The sequence below is a fragment of the Sitodiplosis mosellana genome, unplaced genomic scaffold (assembly GCF_009176505.1).
Source record: "Sitodiplosis mosellana isolate CC-2019 unplaced genomic scaffold, AAFC_SMos_1.0 Smas_scaffold_6191, whole genome shotgun sequence".
Classification (NCBI taxonomy): Eukaryota; Metazoa; Arthropoda; class Insecta; order Diptera; family Cecidomyiidae; genus Sitodiplosis; species Sitodiplosis mosellana.
The window spans coordinates 549,251-571,524 of NW_022601432.1; the positions used below are offsets into that span (position 1 = coordinate 549,251).

Genomic DNA, 22,274 nt, shown 5'->3' on the forward strand with positions numbered 1-22,274 from the left:
TTTCGTAAATGTGTTCATTGAATTTCTTTTGGTCATTTTTTAATGAAAAGACAAAAACACCGTCGACCGGTTACGTTCTTGTAAGAAAACATTCCTATGGCCAATTAACAATAGAGGCATGAGGTAGAAATGCACAAGTGCAAGAGACAAACACACGAACGGTATATTTCAAATGCTTTTCCATGCACACACACACACACACACACACATACACACACACTGCAAATGGCCAATTACCATGGTTATGATGTTGGTGCCTGGTGATTTGGTTGAGCCCTTTCTGCGAGGCCGACATAGCATATCATCATTCATACGGTCGTTATCGGGCGACTGGCAATGGATTGAAACAATGACAACTTGCGCAAACGGATTTTTTTGTCCACTTAATTAACCTAAAAAATATGTGCGGCAAACGATAACGAGCCGAAATGAAAAAGATATTTATGCGTTCAAAATTTCATTTCGCAATGTCAATCGGGGCATTAGCTGTGCCGCGGCTCCGGTGTGTATACCTACATCGAACCGTGCAGTGTCCGTACATTACTGTTGAAAATGGGCGAAGTCGTTAAAGAGAGCCCAGGTATGCATGCGCTTCATGAATACATAATTGCAAACGTGATTCCACACGCAGCTTTCTCCATTATGAGAAACCAAGCACTTTTTTCTCCACCTTTCTTCGGCTGATTTGTTGTTGTTGTTGTTGTTGTTTCTCGACACCGAGATGTGTGTGTGTGTGTGTGTGCTGCTTCTCTTGATTCTATCATACTTCCAAGTTGGCCCAAAAACTTATTTAAAGGTTCATAATCTCGACTGAAAAAAACAACAACACCACCACATAAACCCGTCAACATCTTCAACAGTAACAGCAACACTGAACCTGCTGTGCGATTTCTTATCGGCGGCGGCAGCGACAATATAATTTCTGATCGTTATTTGCATCGATGGATCTGCACACAATTTCACATCAACCGATGAATAATCGGAATTACATTGAACAGTTTGTAACCTCAAATATAAAAAAAAAACAGCAACATCAACCACGGCATAACAGCCGCTCGCAATGGCCACGATAGAAGGAACGCACTTTTATGGGCCATTTAGTCATGAAATGTATAATCAAAACAGCACATCGATTTCGATCGCGATCGCGTGTGTTTATTGTTACATACGAATCCATTCACTCTCAGTCGCAATTTCACAGCGCATTCGATGATATTCTTCATCATCATCAACATCATAACAATATCAAATCAAATCATATATAAGTCATATGCATGAACTTTATAACGTCGTCAATGTTTACCTTTTCCTTTTTTGTTGTTTTAATTTAGATTTTTGAGTGAGACACCTTGAATTCGATGGTGTCAATTTGAAGGTTTTTTTTCGTTCGTTTGTCTCGTTTCTGTTTCTAATCCAGTCTTGTATGTGGAATTAATTAGGCGATGAGCTGCGAAAATATATATACAAGTCCAGAATATAATTGGAAATGGCGCGTGTGTATTTGATATTTATGATTTGTAGATTAGTTGATCACACAGTGCCCAGAAAATTTAACCTACTTCTTGAATTAGATTGATCGCTTGTTATTTTTGTGTGTGTATTCAATCGGTGTGTTTTGTTTTTTCTTCTATTTGCAGATTCACGGTGAAATGAATGCGTTTAATTAAGTGAAGCACGAAACAAAATAGCACAAGGTAAAGGCAATAGCAGAACAGAAAAGAAGAAGAAAAAAAAACTGAAGCAAAACTGAATATGTCTTCGTAACCGCAACATTGAATGCAGAACTAACAGCAGTTCTTGAAAACGGACGAAACACACAAAACAAATAGTTCAATACGCGAAACAAAACACACAACAAAAAAAAAACAAAGCAACGAGTAGCCAATATAAAAAGAAAGACAACGATCGGATATAAGACATCGACGTTCCAGAAAAATACTTTCAACACTTTTCGCTTTGATCGAATATCGGCCAATCAAAGAGCTGTGAAAGAGAGTTGTTGAGAGAGCGTGTACGGACCATAAATTAAGCAATTATGTTGGATCCCGATTTGGATGAATATTTAACAGAGTATCGACTACAAGCGCCAGCAGAACCAATCAGCCATTATGAAGGTATAATTTGCATAAGTTTTTTTTTCTCTCTCTCTCTTTTTCTTTGATATATTTATAAAAAAAAAATTCGGTCGGATTATGATGCGTCTTACAATCGGTCAATCGTCCCACTGTGCGTGTGTCTATGTGACATCAAGTTTGCGAAACGTGAAATTAACAGAAAACACTATATTGGCTTGCCAGTCCTTCAACCGACTCATCGAGCTCAATAAATTCAGCTAAGTTTTTTTTTGATGAACGAGACACACTATACTCGCTGAAGGCCACTTTTATTTGCAAACAAATCCAATGGGTCTAATTGTATGGCATCAATTTTTCGTTCGCATATTTACTCGTAATTATCACCTTTGATAATAATGATGTATCTCTCTCTCTCTCTCCTTCCCTTTATATCGACTGTGTGCGAAAAAAAAAATTGTCAGCAAACCACAAACAATCACCTGCTTGCCTATCAAAACCCATGTTCTAGATGGATCTTAATGATCTATTTTTGTTCTCTTGTCCGTCGGGCATGTTATCGCTTGTGCTGTGTTTTTCCCTCGACGAACACACCGCATTTACTATATATACTAATTTCTCTAAATGCTCAATTGCATGGCATTCAATTATAAATCACACTTAAACCAGAGCGATCTACTTGCGGGCGCTCGCGTAGCGCACACTCTCTTTCTCCCAATATCGCTTGCAACGAAATAATCGAAAAGTCGGCTCAGAAATTAACCCAGATTTTTGTGCAAACACAGGCAACCAATTTTCCAATATATGCGCAATAAACATCAACAACGTGTCAATAGATGTGGTGCAATCAATATCGAAATGTGTGCAAACTGCAATTTTCGAATTATTCGCAGTGGAACATTTTTTGGCTGAATTCTAACCATTGAGGTTTCTACCATAAATAATTCCAAAATACACTAGTTCGCTTGTTTTTTTTGCGCAAGCTACCGTTGACTGGGTCAATAAATCAATTGCTTCAACAATTTTTTTTTCTGTGTGAAATGTATGTATCGGTAAAAACGATTTAAGGAACAAAACAAAAACACCTATTGCAACATCGAAATAGACGGGAAAAAAATTCGTTCATTGGTGGAAGAAAGAAAAATAAAACACAGATCCAAAGAATGCTCTCTGCAAAGCCACACTCAAATTCCATTTTACCTGGAGTTTGTAAGAGCGATTTTCTTTGGTGTATATTGAATATATATTAACTAATGTTCAATCAGCGCGTGCAACAATTGCGCTAGTGGCCTTTCGTTTCTTTTGTTCACATAATTTGATTTGTTGTGTATTGCTTTTGTTGTTGTTATTGCCGCTGCTTTTGTGCAAGTGTTTATTGAATTCAAGTCAAACCGTTTGAATCAATTATGGCTGGCGGAATAGCGGAATATATGCGCAGACGGCCAATGTTACGTTTATTTTTATTTTTTTTTTTGATAAATGTTTTTGATTATAAATTTATCATCGCGGTTGAGTTGAATGCGCGAGAGCTCGAGCACATGTTCTGCAAACTGCACACAATAGACGCATTCGAGCGTCACTTTCGTTCATTTCAAAATCTATCTATTTAATTTTTTTTTTATTTTTTTTTTTCATTTCTGTTTCACTGTCGGTTTTGTTTCGTTTAATTTTTCGGTTTGCGATAAAATCAACGATTTAGTTTTTGTTTTCCTTTGCTTTTCTTTCGTTTTATTTAAGCGGAACTTGCGCGCGGTTGCATTTGCGATTCGCCTTGAGCAATTTTCTTACCCGTAAACATTATAATAATGGCATATTTGTTTCACTCTATCTGGTTGTCGTCGACGATGGTGTCTAATGTGTTCAGTGTAAATTGCGCTAGATCACCTTTGACACTCTTCATTTTGAATTGAGGCAGGAACACTTTTCGATTGGATGAACCCTAATTTTGCTATGATATTCTTTTTGTAACTTCGAAAACCCACTACTACCGACTACATATACCGACCATTATTTATTTTTTTTATTTTTGTTTACCGTGACCAATGGCTCAATTAATTTTCATTTTATAGATGGCGAATTGGAAGCTGAATGGTTAGTTGCTGCGGGCTTTCCTCAATTAACGAAGGCTTTTCAGGAGGTATGTATATTTGTATTTTTTTTCTATTCTCTTTCTTTGTTGTGCACGGCTGTCTGTTGTTTTAATTTGGTCAATTTCAAGTTTGTGTCTTGTGCAGTCCAATCATTTTCCCATTGTGTGTGACCAAAGTGTGTCGAGGGCAAAAATGGAATGCTACTGCTCAAAAGAAAACAAATTTGAAATTGGCATTGCAATCGGACCGGGGCATTCGAAAATATGCACCAATTGTTTGAATTTGTGGTCGTATTAATAGCAAATTTGTTGATTTATGGATAAGTGTTTGCTTTAATTATTGGATTATTTGTAATTGATAAATTGTATGGTTCGATTTTTGCAGGGCCGTGAGTTGCCAACGAATGAATTGAAATCGAGCATTGCCGGCCTACCGCGATCACATGCTGAGGCTGTCAAGCAACGAGTGAAGGCACTCAATCGAACAGTTCGTGGACGAGCCCGATCACGCCATTCCCGAAAGCCAGACATTCGTGATGTTTTCCGTGATGTGGACACATCGAGTACGGGCACACGATCGCGCAGCGCAACACCTGACTCACTAGACTCATTACCAGCTGACACCGATCACTGGAACAGCCATCAAATGTAAGTGTTTGATATCATTTTCTGACCGTTCTTCAATTTTTTTATGCATTTTCAGCATATTTCTTTGCCTCTTCTGAAAAAAATGCAAAACTTATGGGGAAAAAGGAGAAAATACGCAGTTTTCAAACCAAAAGTTGTTCATTTTAATAATATCTCTCGTGTTTTTTTTTTATCGAATCTCCTTTTCAGACCAAGCTTTGTGTCGATTTTCGACAATCCAACTGCAGCCATTACGAATGCTCGAATCAAACAGAATTTACGACGAACACCAAGCGAACCATTACGTGTGAGTGCCGACCTATTCCGAGGATCACACATTCGATGCGATATCCCATTTTACACAGCTGACGGCATTGAACTATTGGGCTTTCAACGTCTTGGAACAATTCATTTGCCACGAATTCGATCTGGTTCAGATCCTTCATGTTCACTTGGGTACGCTATAATTTGTCAACCATGTGAAATATGGCATTGATTAAAATTCAATCATAAACATTATTTTTTTTGTCACTTGCAGACGCCGTTCAACCCATATGACCAATGCCCGTAGTCACAACAATTTGTATAACAGCAATTCGCCAGATAACACATCATCATCATCGCAACCATCAACACCCGAGCATAGCCCATCCAATTCACCATTGCGTCACAGTTTGTTGAGCAGCAATGCCACGTCCACACCATGTCATCATCATATGCATAACTCTAGTCCAGAACCAGTGAGAAGTATTCGTAACCATTCGGAGCCAGTTAGTTTTGAGAATTTATGCCGTGACAATGGCATCGATCAGACGGATTGGTGTGAACCCGAATACAACGAAGGTGGATGTGATATTGATCAATTGAATGAAACCGAATTGAAGAAATTACAACCATTGCTATGGCTCGAATTGGCCACCATATTCGATCGTCACAATGTTGCATTCGATAAACGCAAACCATTCAAGAGAAAACGAAAAGAAGAGGGTAACGTTTTTGGTGTTTCATTGAATGCATTGATTCGACGCGATCAACAAGTTACTGGTGAAGACTCAACATTGGTTCCATTACTTTTGCAGGGGATTTTGGGTAATTTCTTCTGATCCATAGTTTTAATTGTCTTGATGATTGCATCAAAATACGAAAATGAGCTAGTTAACTAACTTTAAATTCGATTTTCTAGATAATCTGCGTGCTCGAGGTACCAAAGAGGAGGGTATTTTACGTGTTGCAGGCAATAAGCAGAAAACCGAAATGCTATACAATGAGCTCGAGCAAAACTTTTACTCGAAACACGATAAAGTGAGCGGAATCCTGAAAAAGGCTGGCGTTCACGATTTAAGCGCATTATTAAAGCGATGGCTGCGCGAATTGCCAACGCCGTTACTCGCTAACGACCTGGTACATTTGTTCTATCAAACAGCAGGTACGGAGAAGGAAAATCATATTTTTATCGCTGACTTTTAATTTTAAAGTTCAATTTATATTTTAACTATAGTGAATAAAAAAAACTCATTTAAAATTGTTTTTCATTCCGCAGACATCCCGGTGCCTGATCAATTCAAAGTGATGTCAATATTGTGTCTGCTGTTACCACACGAAAATCGAAATACATTGCGTGCGTTCCTAGAGTTTTTGAGATGTGTGATCGACAACCAGCAATACAATAAAATGTCCAAACACAATGTCGCCACAATTATTGCTCCGTCATTATTTTCGCCGAGGTAATAAAATAAATATACACACAAACCTTTTTTTCGACATCCTCATATGGAAATTCTCACGAAATAACGAAATTTTTATCATTTTTCAAGTCGATTTTTCGATTTTAATTTCTAATTTGAATTCATATTTTGCAGATACATCCATCCTGCTGATAAAAATGATATAGCCGCTCAGGTGCGAATGGCGGCACAATGCTGCAAATTGGCCGATATCATGATAAGTCGTTCCGAACAGTTGTGGACGGTGCCACAGCGATTGATCGATCAAGCGCGCCAAATGAATACGAAAAACGGCATGGGCAAACGTCAAACGCGCAAAGTAAAAAATTCCATATCACCAATCATCGGCAATAGTAGCGGTGCTGGAAATCACAATGCTCGCATCAATGCTAATCATGTACATAAAATTGCAATCTAATTTTAGCAAATTCCAAACGTAGACCATAAGTAGCTAGGGAAATTGAATATTGTAGAGTGATGATGAAAACAATTGAATATTGGAACATTAAACGGGATCTGCAATAAGAAATGGCATGAGAATGGAATTGATATTTCAGAATATGACGAAGAACGACTATTGAAAGTATTAAATTTCATGTCACTTTTAAAGTTTGAATATGTAAAGGCAAGCCATTCCGTACGGAATGAGAAATTTATGAGATTGACCGTAATATTAACCGTATTGTTTGTTGGTGTTGCAGGCAAAACACACATTTCATTTTTTTTTTTATGTAGACACCATACTTTGAAAATCGATGCACCGAATCGACCACGGCGGTTCAGTGGTCAAAATCGGCCATAGACTTAACAGATTACCATTCTTATCTACGGGCACAGTAATTGAACCATTGCGACAAACAAATTCGTTCAGAATATTTTAGTTTTAAAGTGCAACATAAAGTTTTTTTTCCATATGGAGTTGTTGTTGTAAACTCTATATAAAAAACATTTCATGTTGCACTTTGAAACTAAAAATATTCTGAGGGAATTTGTTTGTCGCAACGGTTCAATTGTGCAGAATAATTTAATAATACAAAAAAAATCACTGAACCTAAAGAAATAGACAGGAAGAAATGAAAAAAAAAGAAACACCTAAGCCAGTTCCAGAAATAATAGTGACAACACCATGAGGACATAAAAATTTACATGCAAATAAAAACCGTTTCATTTTTACAAATGAATTGCGTAATTAACTAACTGAAGTCCGATGCATGGTACTCTATTTACAAGAAGAAAAAAAAATAAGAGAATTCAAATCTATTCGATTCGATTCGATTGAATGATTGAAACTAGTTAATATGATTTACGCTTTGATTAGTTCCTGCTTCGGTTCTTTGGCGCTAAAAATAACGAAACACCTCGTCTCTGGGGCGGATGCACACAAAATAAGAAGAAAAAAATTGGAAAAAATTGCATTTTAGTTTAATTAAAGGAAATGAAAGTATTATTGAATCGGAGATATTTTTAGACGAAATTAATTTTTTTGTGCTGTTTTTTTTCAATCGAGTATATATTTTTTTATATACACACACTATCACATTTTTTTCCTTCATTTTCATCATTTACAATAAACAACTAAATTGTTGACAGTTGTGCATAATACTGAAGATTCATCCAAAATACATAAAATAATTGTAAGAAAAGAAATAGCAAGCATGGAAATGTTATGAAAATATTAGGTCAAAATGCTTTCCATTTGATGTGGAATTGATGATTTTAGACGGTCGAACTGTGCAATTTGGTCAAAATCACTTACTAAATCTACTTAGTTTTAGTTTTGACGATATAACATTGGAAGTTAACAAAATATTTTGCACAAAGAATTCATTTAATTTAAATCCTCTCAATCCGAACAGTAAAATCGATGTGAAAAAATAACAACAAACAATTTTTAATCTTGACGATTCGACTTTGAAAATGAATGAAACCATTTCGTTTTGGTATTTCTTAATGTAAGCAATCAACATCTGATAGAATGGTCACAATTGATTCGACTCATTTCTGATGTCGAAAGATAAATAAGCAATTAAACCAAATTTGAGTTAGGCATTTGAACTTAGTTTGAAAGAAAAATTAGCGGTTAAATTCGATAATTATTAGAGATATTTGTTTGGTGAACATATTACATTCATTTGAGTATAAATTGCATACTTAATAATATGTATAATTCAAAAAAATATAAGCCAAAATTGTTTTATTTCCACATTTTAAGCCATTTTTAAGCGATTGATTGGATTCGCTATCATCTCGTTGAGTGTAGCGCATTATATTGGACGTAATTTCATATTCTCTTATTCTTTGATGAGAAAAAAAAAACGGTGCTTGATCAACTTCATTTGAACTTTCATATTTGACATGTCAACGCGTGTGTCATTTTTGCGCGCAACATTTGCCATCGAATGTGTGAACACTGGACACACATTCGTTGGTGACATTTGCCGCGAAAACACATTGGCAGTATCGCTGCTGCTGACACAAGCATTTTTCGTTCATAAGCCAACAAAGGACGTTTCTATTCGACGCAATTAAATTCTGATCGTGTTTTCGCGATTTCAAGTCGTCGATTTTATTGCATTTTTCAGAACATTCATTGTAAGAACGACTTGGAAAGTGTGAAAATCCACCAAAAATCGATTAAAAGCAAAATAAAGTCGGTGCAAGGATATGGATAATAAAAAGGAGTAAGTACATTTGATTCATAATGATTCGCGTGAATATCAGCTTCGGCGTGACACATGGAAAGTGTCCGAATAGATTCATTGTTCGTTCGAATTATTGAATTTGTTTATTGTGATAATAAATGTTTAAGACGAGACAATTGTGACTTTAATCCAAATAGATGTAATGAATATTTAGAGAGACAGAGAGTGTGTATTTATAAAAGTTTCCAATTTAACGACAAAGCCAACCTAACCTCAAACACATTCTTTGGTTTGATTTTCTATTCATTGATTCGTAGGCGATCGGAATTTCCACGGTGTGAAGAAGATTCCAACGATCGGACGACATTTTCAATCCACAGCATACAATTTGGTGACTTGGCCGAAATCAAACAAGATGGTGACATTAAGCCAGAGACAGTGTCTGTCGGTGAATTGGTTGATATACCCGCATCAACTTATCGGGTTGCAAAAAGCAATGGTCTAGGCAATGGTCTTTATTTTAGTGGGCTTGCTGATGAATATGACTTTGATTTCCAAAGTTTGGACGAGGCAAAGGTCGAAATGAAGGCAAATTGTGATGACAAGAAAGAAGAAGAAACCAACACAAACGTCGATTGCCCAGAAGAATCGGCAGAAAATCAACCAAATCAACGTGACAAACCGTCGCATGATGATGGAGATTTGGTGATTCCAGAAATTGATGATAATCTACATAATATACCAGAAGAAAGCGAACATGATGAGCCACCGCATGATGAAGTGGATATGTTGGTTCCAGAAAGTGACGATAGTCCACACGACATACCAGAACAAATCGACAGTGCACATGAAAATCCACATAAGTGTGATTCTTGCGAATTTTCGGCTCAGTTTGAGTCTAGTTTAAAGCGACACTTGCTGAAGCACACCGGCGAGCGGCCATTTGGATGCGATTCCTGTCCGAAGCAATTCACAACGAAACAAATTCTCCAAACTCACATGAAAGCTCATGTCAGCGACTTTCCGTTTCATTGCTCGGGTTGTTTGCAAGGATTCAACGAAGAAGACCAGAAGAAGGCACACGAAGTCATTTGTCAAACTCTTCGTTATGAATGCTATGTGTGCAAGGGATCGATTGGATCTGATAAAACGACAATGGTGATTCATATGCGCGTGCACAGCGGTGACAGACCATTCAAATGTCAGCAATGCTTCAAACACTTCACAAAAAATGGAAATCTACACAGACATCGGAAAATTCATGCTCACCTCAACAAGCACATGAATCGTGTTCACAACAAGCGCAACTGACCAACGCATTTCCAACGAAATAATTCTATTCTCTGACCGAAACATTGTCTACTCATTTTAAAACAATTTTATCCATTTTGAAATCATTATATTTTTCACCCACACAACCTGTGTAGCACAATCAAGATTGTTCATTACATTTGAAACTTTCAATTGATTTTTCTTCGTGTTAAAAGTTAGTTTACCTAGAATTAAGTTTCTCCTTTTCCATGCATGAACTAAATTATAACATCATTCGATTGCAATAAATAATAAAGAGAAGAAAATGTTCAAGATTTTGAATAATCATCATCATGATAATGATAAGTGGCGGATGAAAAAAAAGATTGTTTGAATTTGATGGGTTTTTACCGAAAAATTTATGTATTCATTACATAGTTAATTCGAAGAAATTCTGCACTGAATTCAAATTATCCAGTACAAGGTAAGTGATCCATTATCGAAAATAGATGAACAAAGTTTGAAGAATGCCAGAAGGGAAGGCAGAAGATAACGGCTGCCCGTGATGACATAATGATACACTATTAGTGTTTTTTTTATTAATCGTTGAATTTTCCATTTGAACAAAGAATTGATGGTAGAGTGACATTAAGAAGCTGAAACTTTTCGTTTCCCAGAATGGTTAGGCATTTGCTGTCATCTATGTTGAAATCAAATACCGAAAATATTCTATTGTTCTACGCTTTTCAATCAAAATGTCCAATTCAATCAAATGAATACTTTAAATTCTTATCTAATTGAAAATAAACCAGTTTAATTTACTTGCAGTATCTCCTTTGTGCTTATCAATGAAATTTAAATGGAGAATTTTTAATCGATTATCCGATGGAATATTTTTTCCTTTCGCAGTTTGTGCATTAATTTGATGCTTTTTCCCCCTTCATTTTAAAGCAATTAACTCTCGGTAACAGGCGGTGGAACGAACAACCTGTGAATATGGATTGCACACAGATTTTTTTTTTAATTCCGCACAGTACGGGGCCCACCGAAGCCAACCATTGCTATCATTTAAATTATTCATCGCAATTTATCGCTTGTCTTAAGCCCAATGCCATTCGAGTCATAAATTCGTTCGAAAAATTCCAGTTTCCAGTAATCAAATAAATTTGTTTAGCATTTGGTGGTTTGACTCATTGGCACTTTCGGATTGAATGAGAGTGGCCGGTGTGAGTGTGTGTACGCGCGCGAGTGAATAAGTGAGTGTGCAAGGGAAAAAAAAAATTGAAGTTGAAATTCCGATGGAATGAACCACGTATAACCACGTACCAGCACGTAGTATACAGTACTAGCTACGCCTGGTCGCTCACAAGAATTTCGATAGAGAGCCAAATGTTGTCGAAATTGCTACAATTGTTTCCTCATCTGGTTGCGGCTCAGACTGCTTTGCATTTCATATGCATAAAAGAAACACAGAAAATTATTGTCGCAATAAATTCAGCTACTCTTGCAGGAACAAACGTATGACAAATTAAAAGAGTCTTTCGATTGAGTCGAAAATGTGGTGGTTCTCGATCATTATTACAATGTATGCGAAATTGCCGTTGCATTGGCCTATCCACACACACTTTCATGTGTGCCATACTGCAGTACAGTGCAGAGCCGAGCAGAGGTGTGAAGCGAACAAAAGGCAACCAAAAAACTGCCTGCGAACACACAACCAAATACCAATAAAAATTAACGAGGCTATTTCGTAGCATATCAGGCAATACGTTAATATCACAATATAATTTTTTTTGTTAATTTTTAATCTCTTTTGTTTTCTCTCTCTATCTCTCCTGTTGCACCGCTAAATAGTTTGAATGCTTCCATATTCGATTTTTTTTGTCGGAGTTTTTTGCTTACTCTCTCTCTCTCTCTCTCTCTCTCTCGTTTTCTCCCTCGGTGTCGTGTCTTATGCTTTAGAATTGCGTTGGTTGCGTGGGCACCGAGCGAAAATTCGAAAAATCGACGGATGAATGAGACGGAAGCGATGGGTGAGCAAGACAGTCGTCGTCATCGTCGTAAAAACGAAGAGAAAAAAAAGTGTACTGCATTGGAATAGAAAACAAATGGTAAGCTCAGTATTAATTGCCGTATGGATGGTTATTATACTATATGCGGCCGGACAATGGCGTGTAATTTGATTTCATAGTGCTGTTTTATTCACTTAGGGCCAGCGCTTACAACACTTGCAACAGTGCAGTTTCATTTGCCATGTACCGTGCTGAATGTGGTTGTACCGTCGATCCACTCCCGGCATATATGCATGAATCTATGATTCGTGCAAGCGCGCACCAAAACATTATTATTGTGCAATTGTAGGCGCTTGCTAGCTCACATATTGTCCATTTTGTCCGCAGATCCCGTCGATTTGGATATTTACCACACAATTGAGCCAAATGAATTTGGATGGTATCATTTTTAATCATCCAGTTGAAAAATCGACCGTTTCCCTATGGAATTTTGGATTTACTTGCGCTGCTTGTGCTTTTTATCTTTTCTTCGAGCATTGTTATTTGTTTTCCTTCATTTTGATCTGCACATACACACATTACACAAATATATCTATTTCCATGTTCAGGTAATGACTGCTCCCATATGTCACTTTCTTGTCGACAGAGCCCGAATAAGAATATATTCTATTAGCAAATGTATTGTTAAATTTGCGAGAGAGAAAAAATCGTATCAAATATATTAGCTCGACAGCCGAGCAGCAGAAATTGCGATGTATGGTTTTGGTGCACTTAGTGAGAAAACACACTAAAATGAGTGCTGAAAACGCATTGCACACTGCACCATAGACCATATGCACACTGCTACTGCTGCTGCTGCTGCTGCTGACAATGTACCAAACGAATTCAATCAAAAGCCGATATCGAACCAGTTTTCTTTGGCCAAACCTTTGCAAATTTGCGGCTAATGCTAAGACCAAATTCGAACCGAGTCGAATGCATTCATGCCTTACCTCCGAAAACGCTTACTTTCACGACACACACACGCCCGAGCGTGGCACAAAGGCATTTTGGCTTGACCATTGTACCCACACGTTTCAGTTTTTTTTCTTCTCCATTCGGTTTCTCAATCAAAATCAATTCGGGCACAAAATCACGGTAATTTTTATAAAATTACTGTTTCTATTAGTCAAAAGCGCCTTTTTTCCACACGTAGATGAAAATGTTACAGTGCGAATATGACTGTGAAAGGAAAGAACACAAATTGAAAGACAATAGTAAATCTAAATTGATTTACAAGGTGCTGATTTCGTTGAATTTAACTGAAATAGCGTGACCAAGCCAAGTTTAAGCTTCAGATTTATAAAGGAACGTTGGAAATACTGATTTCGAACGTTCTTCGTTCTGATTACATTTTGGCATCGATTGAGTACTCGAAGAAGATTTTTTTCGTCCTCTACCTAAGAATTTCCCCATTTATACAGTCACTTTCAGCCTTGATTAGCAGTATCACTTTAAAATGGATCCAAACCATGAACCCTCCAAATCCTGCATTTAAAAAAAACACTAATCAACCCTTCGTGCTACCCTGTACACTTGTATTCAATATTGAAATACGAATGAAAATGTATCAAAATGACTGATCACGGACGGTATCATTTATCCAATCAACAGATTCGTTTTGAGTGTTTTTTTTTTCTCCTCCAATTTATGGAGAAAAATTGGAACGAACATAAAAAGCGCACCGATTCTATTTTTCAAATTGATAGAACGATTGTTGACAGCGGAGGAAATTGAAATGTGTATATTAATATTATTGGGAGGTTTTTTTTTTGGGCACATATGTATGTCCACATCGACTGAAAACGTCTAAATCGCATAAATGTGTTTATTTCAGGCGCGCTGTCAGGTATTTCATTTTCGTTTGTTCATTCGATCAGTCGGTCGGTCGGTCGGTCGGTTGGTTGGTTGGTTTTTTTCTCCTTCATTTGGGTGCAATACTCTTTGTTTTGATGACGTAAGATTTGGCTTGCACTCTAATAAATATCCAAAAGACGATTGATGACTGTAAACGTCAATTACTGCATGCCGATCAACGTTTTTGATAAATCTGAGCCGAAACAAATTCATTTACCCAATGACCACACGGCTCCATAGCACGCACTTCGACTCTTATGTTTTTCTTTGAATTCAGATTGACCAAGTGCGCACTGTGCGCACATTCGAAACAATCGAATTGAAAAATGCATTCTCCAAATCGACGCTAAGCATGCAACAACAACAACAATAACAAGCCCAAAGAACAATTAGTAGAATATCGGCGATAAAAAAAAAATCAACAACAGCCAACCAACAACAGCAGAGGGAAAAAAAACATTCTTTTTCTTGTACATTTGTTACGTGAATGATTGTACTCGAGTTTGGAGCTCGAAGCTGTCGAATAGTTCACACAATGTGCAAATGATTTAATAATAAAACTTGTATTTCAATTTGAAAGTGATACACATTTAAAATTCAAGGACTTGAAGAGAAAGGACATAAATATGCGGCGGCATGCGAACACGTTCCATTATATTGAAGCCGTATAAAATGCCCGAGTGTGTGTGTGTGTTCCGTGCAATGAAAACAGAAACCGATGGCGTGACCACTTTCATTCTCAACATTACAGTATCATAATACATGGTTGACTATTTTTTGATGTTTTTGGCTCGACTTTAATGCATAAAACTGACAGGCACACATCAGGAAGACGACATCATGCAAACAAGGTGTTGTAAATTTCGAGCAGTTTAATTCTCGTTGTGGCTTTGGAACGAAGAAGAAGTGAAGAAAAAAAGCAGCAACTCACTGATGGCTATGATTGGTGTAGGCGTCAATAAGTTTTGAATAATCAACTATCGATGTTTTGCGTCAATAGGTTGTCAATTGATATTTGCAATAAGGTCTTTCGATTAGCAATAACATCATCAAAATAATGGGCAAATTTACTGGTTCACTGAGTAAAAAAACATTTTACTTCTTGCATTTAAATAAGCAGACAAATATCAATCAAAATAATGCCGTCAATTGAACAAAAAGTATCACTTCCATCCAATGGTATTTGCTCATATGATCTTAGATTTGTTCATCCGTTTTCTTCTCTCTCACATTGAACTTTTCGCCCAATAAAAATTATTCATAAATGCAAAGTGGGCAAATTCAATATGCAAAGTCACCTGTGTGTGAATTTGTTTTATGTCATGTTTTTTCGGTATGTAATGCGGAGGTATTTAGCCGTCAACGTGTTTATAAAATATTGGTTCTAAATACCAACCCCAGCCGATTGCTTAAGGCACGCACTGCACTGCGTGTGTAACACGTGTGTATTTTTCTCTGTCGATTCGAGGTCAATTGCAACTCCATTTAACGGCGGCGGTGGCGACAACGAAGGCATCGACGCCGCATTATTCGCATTTTTTCTTTTTCCTGTTGATTTGACATTGAAATGCGCAAACCAGATACTTGATTTGCTTTTATTTCCAAACTATTTTTAACACAGCCTTTGAACGAAATGGCACACAAGAAATGTATGGCGAAAAAAACGTGTAAAGAGGAAGTAAATGGGAGAGCAAAAGAAAAAAAAAATTAATGATAATTTTTGACAGAAGATCCAAAAAATCAGGTTGCAACAATCACCCAAGTGTAATTAAGTGGGTTTGAGCATTAGCACAACGCGTTTGCATTGTTTGTACAAACGTAAATACCAATCGATCACGTAGAAGCATTCGCTGCAATTATACACGTTAGTAAATTTAGAATGCCATTCGAATTGGTGGAAAAATGTTGGTGAAAAAAAAAAAACGTTTCATAAAGAGAGTGCAAGTGAGAGCGAGCGAGAGCCGAAAGAGAAAGAGAATTGTTTTTTTTTTAAAACGTCGATGAAATATGTATACAAGCTTATATCGTCTACGCCAAATGGTCCGGGCAATTAGAAAAATGAAAAAGCATAAATTGCACACAAAAGCCGACAACTTAACCAATATTGAAATGCTTAATGAGATCATAATAATTAACCAGTTAGCACAATATCGGGGCGCGTGTGCCCGACTGCAGTGCGCAGAAACTGCGCAATCGATTTGATATTAAACACAGACCAAATGCTTAGAAAATTGCAATAAATTCGCTTGATTTTCCACATTTATTCAATATCAGCGGAACAATATCGCTTAATCACTTGGCTTTGAGCTAGTTTTTTTTTCCTTCGTTTCTGCTAGTTTTCAGCTCACCGCGCTTTACACACGCCAATATTCTGTCTTCGGCTGGGTCTCACTTTTCCTGATTCGTATGCACGCTCTCTCAGGACAACTTTAAATGTTCGCTCAGTGCGCAAATCCAACCACAGAAGAAAAAAAAACTGGATTCGCGTTGATATTAATTGATTTGTATGTGTGTTTTCTATGCATACAGGCGAAATTATATAATTTTCAGGTGGCAGTGAATTTCTTCTCTCTTTCTCGCTCTCGATCCGTGCCGTGGCACCAAAAGCGGATGCCCATTTTTTATTCGATGGCCGCATTTTCTCTTTTACTGATTTCATTACGAAGTACGGTGAGAGAAGCGAAACGAATGCACATCATTCAGGATCGTTTATGGTGATTATGTAAACACTCTGGCTTCACGCTCTCGTCACTAATGCCAATGTGTAAAACGATGTGCTAATGCTGTTCATTTGTGACACTGATTCATTATAAATGTCATCCATCGACATCCAGGAAGAAAATTTCCTTTCCCTCTAAATTACACTAGTCAACTCTCGCACACCGTGCGCGCGTGAGTGTATGAACATAAAAACAAAACGTATCGAAAAACGGTTTGAATAATAAACGAAAAATGATTATGTTTATTCATCGACATATTTGGAATTGGAGCGAAACGAAGGTGTCCAATGTTATTTCTATAATTAACGATATTCCGAAGAAAAAGCGCAGAAACCATTTGGTTTGATTTTTTTTTTCAACAGCCGTTGCAACTGAACTGCAATCCGATTGAAATTTTTAATTCAATTAAGACTTATTTTTACATTTCACACTGCAACCAACGCGCATTTTCCGTATGAACGGAAAGCATAACTATGAATTGCAACTATTTTTTGAAGCAGCTGTAACTGAACAAATACGAAAATATACACAAATTAAGATGTAATTTGGTAGAATTACATGAAATGAAAATTTAAAGAAGAAAAACTTTTGATTCGACAAACAGTTTTCTTTGTCATTTTCCTGTTTTTGATCAAAATTTGGAAATTGATTGAAGAAAAATATGAATGAAATTACTCAGAAGAGACTTGAAAATCTGCCCAAAATGGGAAATTAGATTGAAAGAATGAATATTAGATGTATTATATTTACTAATATTTCGAAGAAAATCGGTACCTAAAATTGCAGAATATCAACTAGTATCCCCATGACCGGAGTCATTATATGAAACCATACGCCTTCATCCAATTTTTTTTTTCTTCAAAAAAGTTTCCTTTTCTTCTTCAAGCCATTCGAATGCATTCGACGGTAGTTAGAATGTGCAAGCGTGAAAATGTGTGTCATTGACAAATGGTTGTGCTTCTGTCACGAGCAAGCCATAAAAATAAAATCATTGGTCAGTTTAAGGCGAGCGATAAGAAACGTATAAGAATCGCCTAAGGAACAAGAATCCGTTCAATTGGTTGGCGATTTAAATGTTGCGATAAATCCATCGGCTGAATATTGTCATACAGAATGTGTGGTGAATGCGCTTGCGCGATCTTTCATATGGAATAAGATAAATAGATGTGTGAGTCAAGCGCCAACATTTCGTGGCACTATGATTGAAATTGATTCTTGCAACAGTCTCTCATAACGTCAATACACACCGTTGATCAGGGAAATATTCAGATTTACAAACCAAAAACGACAGAAGGGAAAAAAAATTGCTTGAGAATTTACTCACTTTTCCGGACCAATGATCAAGGGCAACATGTTTCTTTCGCGTGGCATATTTGTATCTATCTGCGTTTAATAATCTCTCACCGGATACGATACGAATTGTATTGGCGCTTGCCGCAACGCATTTATACTGTGTACATTGTCATTTCTGTTGTTTCGATATTTCTTAAAATGAACTGATGCAAAACGTGACAGCAAGAATGCGACAAAAATGAAAAATAAATGCGTGATCTTTGGCAATAAGATCTCCGAATTGGATTTTTTCCGCCCCAGAAGTAAGCGAAATCGAAACACACACACACACACATAAAACGCGGCCAAATTCTTAAGAAAGTGCTTCAATGCTGTCAACGTAGTAGATGTGCCATTCATTTGTTAAATGCATGTGATTTGCAACTTGTAATTGATCGACTTGAATGTCCGAGTCATAAAAAGTCCGTACTTCGTTTACTGCGTACCACATTTATCCGGCTGTTTGAAGAAACACGGCTGCTTGTATTGAAATAAGCATATACGTATCTCTTGAACATTGTAATGTATAAATTACGGAAAAGCGTTAAGCCGTAAGCTGCAACAGACGATGGCTAAACCAGGCAAAGCCACTATAAAACGCGCTTCGCGAAAGAAAGGGAAAGCACTTTAGCACGATGTAGAAAAAAAATGAAAAAAAAAATAAACGAAACAGAAACCGAAACACAAACGAAAAAGAAAAAGAAGCAGAAAAAAAATCGAGCAAAACTAAGTGTGAAAGCATATAAAATATAGTTAAACTAGAGTTGCATGCAAAAATCAAGTATCGAGAGAATATGTGTGTACATTGAGACAATGACAATGCGCGTCCGGGGAGTATGTGAGTTTTGCACTCGAATTGCTTGTATGCGTGAGATGGCTAAGGTGCGGTATTTGTATTTAAACCGCCGGAGTCACTTCAATTGAATCAGTATTACAATTCATTCCGAATCGGTACAATATTGGAAGTTTTGTGTGTTACACGCGTCCATTGAAAGAAACATTTTTTTTTTAAACAAACGTGATATATAGTTTTTTGTTTCAGTACAACAAAATAGATATAACACATAATAGTCCAATATGAATTCGAAAGTGGTAAGAATTCAACAATCATCCACAGTCACATAACGAGAAAAACACAGAAAACACATGATATAAATACAATTGCATTGCAACAACAACAAAAAAAAATAATAACGGATGACACAAAATGTTATCGAGTGTGAAAACATAGATACCTTCAGAGAAAATTGTGATGATATTTTTGTCAAAAATTGCACTTCATTCCAAAATAGCATCCAATTGTTTCATAAAAGATTGTGTGAATTCATATTAAATGAATGCGAACTAAGGACACGCGTGTTAAAATGTTGAACGAATTCATGTTGTGTTGCATTTCAAATTTTGTGTGGCGGTTAATTTAACCAATTGTTGTTTTCTGTTGTAGATTTGCTTTTTCGTGCTCATCGCCGCTGTTCACTCAGCTCCACAACACGATCAACCAGCACGGTACCCAGCTGGTGTAAATCCAGCACTTTGTCCAGGTAAAGAAAATAACGAACTTTTCTTTTGGCTTTTCATTGACAAGATGTCGCTCAAACTATGCAATCAATGTGAAATTAACGAACTATTCTGATTTTATTGTGAGCGCATTTTTTTTTTGTATCAAATAGGAATTTTGAATATTTTGTGGTGATTCAATGGAAATTTCAACGATCCTTTCCTTCATAGATATTTGACTGAGAAATGAAAATTGAAGAATTTAAAAGCAAAAAAACTTTTTTAGTTACAAAATCATTGATTATAAGAAGAAAATGTTCACAAATAGATCATACCTTTAAAAATGATCATTTCTATCAGTTTTTATCTTTTATTTTTTTCGAATTCATTGATTTGTATTTATCTGGTATATTTTTAAAAATGCCATAGATCAATTTAAATACGAAAAACCACTTTTTATCATATTGTTTATTCTATCTTGTAAAGGCTTCCCAATTTGCGATAACTCATTGTTGCACGGAACTCCACCAGTTCCAGCAGCTCCACACGCTGCTTACACTGGTAGCCCAGCCTGGAATCACGGTGCACAATCATATGCTTACCACTCAGCTCCAGCTTACAATCAATGGAATCAACCACAACACTATGATGCTCATGACTATGATTACTCCACCAATGACATCAACGGACCAGGTGGTGACAAGTAAGTGTCATTTACATATCTACCATTTTTGGGGTGATGAATTGGAAAATTCATCACAACATATTTTAAATCGAAAATTTTATCATTAATTCATTGTTTTGCTCGTTTTTCTGCTTAGATACCCTGCTGGTGTAAACCCAAGCGCCTGCCCTAACTATCCATACTGCGATAACGGAGCCGCTTCTCACTATGCACCTGTTGCTACACCATTGGCAGGATACGCAAGTCGGCAATACCCAGCTGGTATCTCACCCGCTGCATGCCCAAATTATCCATACTGTGCCTAAGTTATAGTTCAGGACCTGAGCATTTCTATGTTCAAAAATAGTTCTTAACCGCATCTATCTACTTTGCTTTTGCTGTTTCACCACACACACATACACTCTCGCTCTCTCGCTTTCTTACTGTTTTCTTCCCCTTTTCTGCATTTTTTGTGCTTCGAATTTCTGTACACATGTCTTGTTACTAACAATCTCTAAGATTCCTTTGTTTTTCCCTTTTATATGTGTTTCATCATCTCACGTAGTCTATTGATGCAAAAGAAATTATTAATTTTTTTGTTCAGAAGTGCCAAGCCAAAATTCGTCTCGACAAACGACAATTTTTGTTTTGTTTTAACTTAGACAATCAGCTAAATGGAGATTTCACTGAAGCTATGAAAAAAAATAAACGAAAAACGTGCACAAACTATTTTGAAAATACTCAAGGAATAAAATACTCGAAAACATAAATTATCTACGCTCAAATAAAATTAAGACAATCAAAAGTGATTTGGACGAAAAAAACAAACGACCAAACGAACCGAAAAAAAACTTTTTCAAAACATCATCACCAATCTGTGTTCTATACCGACCTAAACATCACGAAAATACCAATTTTCTCATAAACGGTCTGTTTCTTCTAGCCACTTAACACATTCATTTTTTTTCTCTTCACTTTGATAACAAATTTCGACTTTCCCTCCCATCCCTCTCTCTCTCTCTCTCTCCCGAGCCACTCCGCCGAGAAAGAGAGACGTATAGCACATTACAAAACATCCGATCTGTTTTATCTGTGTATTTTATTTTATTTTATTTTATGTACAAGAGTGGATTTTATTTTCAACTCTTGCACCACGTCTCTCCACCTCATGTAACTAACAAAACGACATCATGTACTTTGAATTTTTCTGTAAATGCTCAATATATTTTGTAAGCAAAAACAATAACAACGGAAAATTCCAGTTTCGAAACATTGACCATTTCACTTGGTTCTCTTGTAAAATTCGATTTATAAACAAAAAATAGATTAGAACAATTTTTGAGCTTAGAATAAAATTGAAATAAACAAAAAAAAGCAACACATTTTTTTACTATTTGTATTACCTCATGAGCTTTTGAAATCCAAACAACGAAACCTACACTACACACACAAGCGCGATGGATTGACGAAGAAAGACAAAAAAAACAAAGATGGTTTCATCAAACCTAATTATGAATGAAGTGAAAAGAAAATTGAATGTTTTTTGACAGATTTTTGATGAAACCGAGCAAAGCAGCAGCAGCAGTTGCAACAACTACAGCAATAAACTCAACAAGTAAAAAAAATGATGAGATATTTCCTAAAATGTAATGATTCATTTCACATATTTGAATAATTCAAGTGAATATACATGTATGTTGAGGCGTTTTTGTAAATACAGGAAAAAAAATCATATGTCAGAGCTGAGA

At 36.5% G+C, this 22,274-nt stretch overlaps 3 protein-coding genes across 7 annotated transcripts in view; all 3 read left to right on the plus strand.

Moving 5' to 3' along the window:
* The window catches only part of LOC129576569 (rho GTPase-activating protein conundrum), a 50,762-nt gene extending 42,630 nt beyond the window's left edge, over nt 1–8,132 (plus strand). For 4 of the 5 annotated variants that reach the window (XM_055461812.1, XM_055461814.1, XM_055461816.1 and 1 more), the window contains exons 3-10: nt 1,638–2,114; nt 4,142–4,209; nt 4,547–4,809; nt 4,999–5,244; nt 5,327–5,877; nt 5,972–6,214; nt 6,329–6,512; nt 6,648–8,132. In XM_055461812.1, the coding sequence (XP_055317787.1) occupies nt 2,036–2,114; nt 4,142–4,209; nt 4,547–4,809; nt 4,999–5,244; nt 5,327–5,877; nt 5,972–6,214; nt 6,329–6,512; nt 6,648–6,930 (1,917 nt within the window). In that variant the 5' untranslated portion in view covers nt 1,638–2,035 and the 3' untranslated portion in view covers nt 6,931–8,132. Of the gene's footprint in view, nt 1–1,359; nt 1,494–1,637; nt 2,115–4,141; nt 4,210–4,546; nt 4,810–4,998; nt 5,245–5,326; nt 5,878–5,971; nt 6,215–6,328; nt 6,513–6,647 lie in introns of those variants that run through there. The other variant, XM_055461817.1, reaches the window with a different exon arrangement.
* Nucleotides 8,133–8,769: 637 nt separating this feature from the next.
* Nucleotides 8,770–10,731, plus strand: LOC129576570 (zinc finger protein 239-like). Its single transcript, XM_055461818.1, has 2 exons — nt 8,770–9,193; nt 9,472–10,731. Exons 1-2 carry the CDS (start codon nt 9,177–9,179, stop codon nt 10,463–10,465), a joined length of 1,011 nt encoding a protein of 336 aa, XP_055317793.1. The 5' UTR covers nt 8,770–9,176; the 3' UTR covers nt 10,466–10,731.
* An 8,554-nt stretch (nt 10,732–19,285) lies between these two features.
* On the plus strand, nt 19,286–21,900 carry LOC129576571 (cuticle protein 1). The gene is made up of 4 exons (XM_055461819.1): nt 19,286–19,457; nt 19,810–19,906; nt 20,349–20,565; nt 20,684–21,900. The coding sequence occupies exons 1-4, from the start codon at nt 19,443–19,445 to the stop codon at nt 20,850–20,852; spliced, it is 498 nt and encodes a 165-aa protein (XP_055317794.1). The 5' UTR covers nt 19,286–19,442; the 3' UTR covers nt 20,853–21,900.
* The last annotated feature ends 374 nt before the right edge of the window (nt 21,901–22,274 follow it).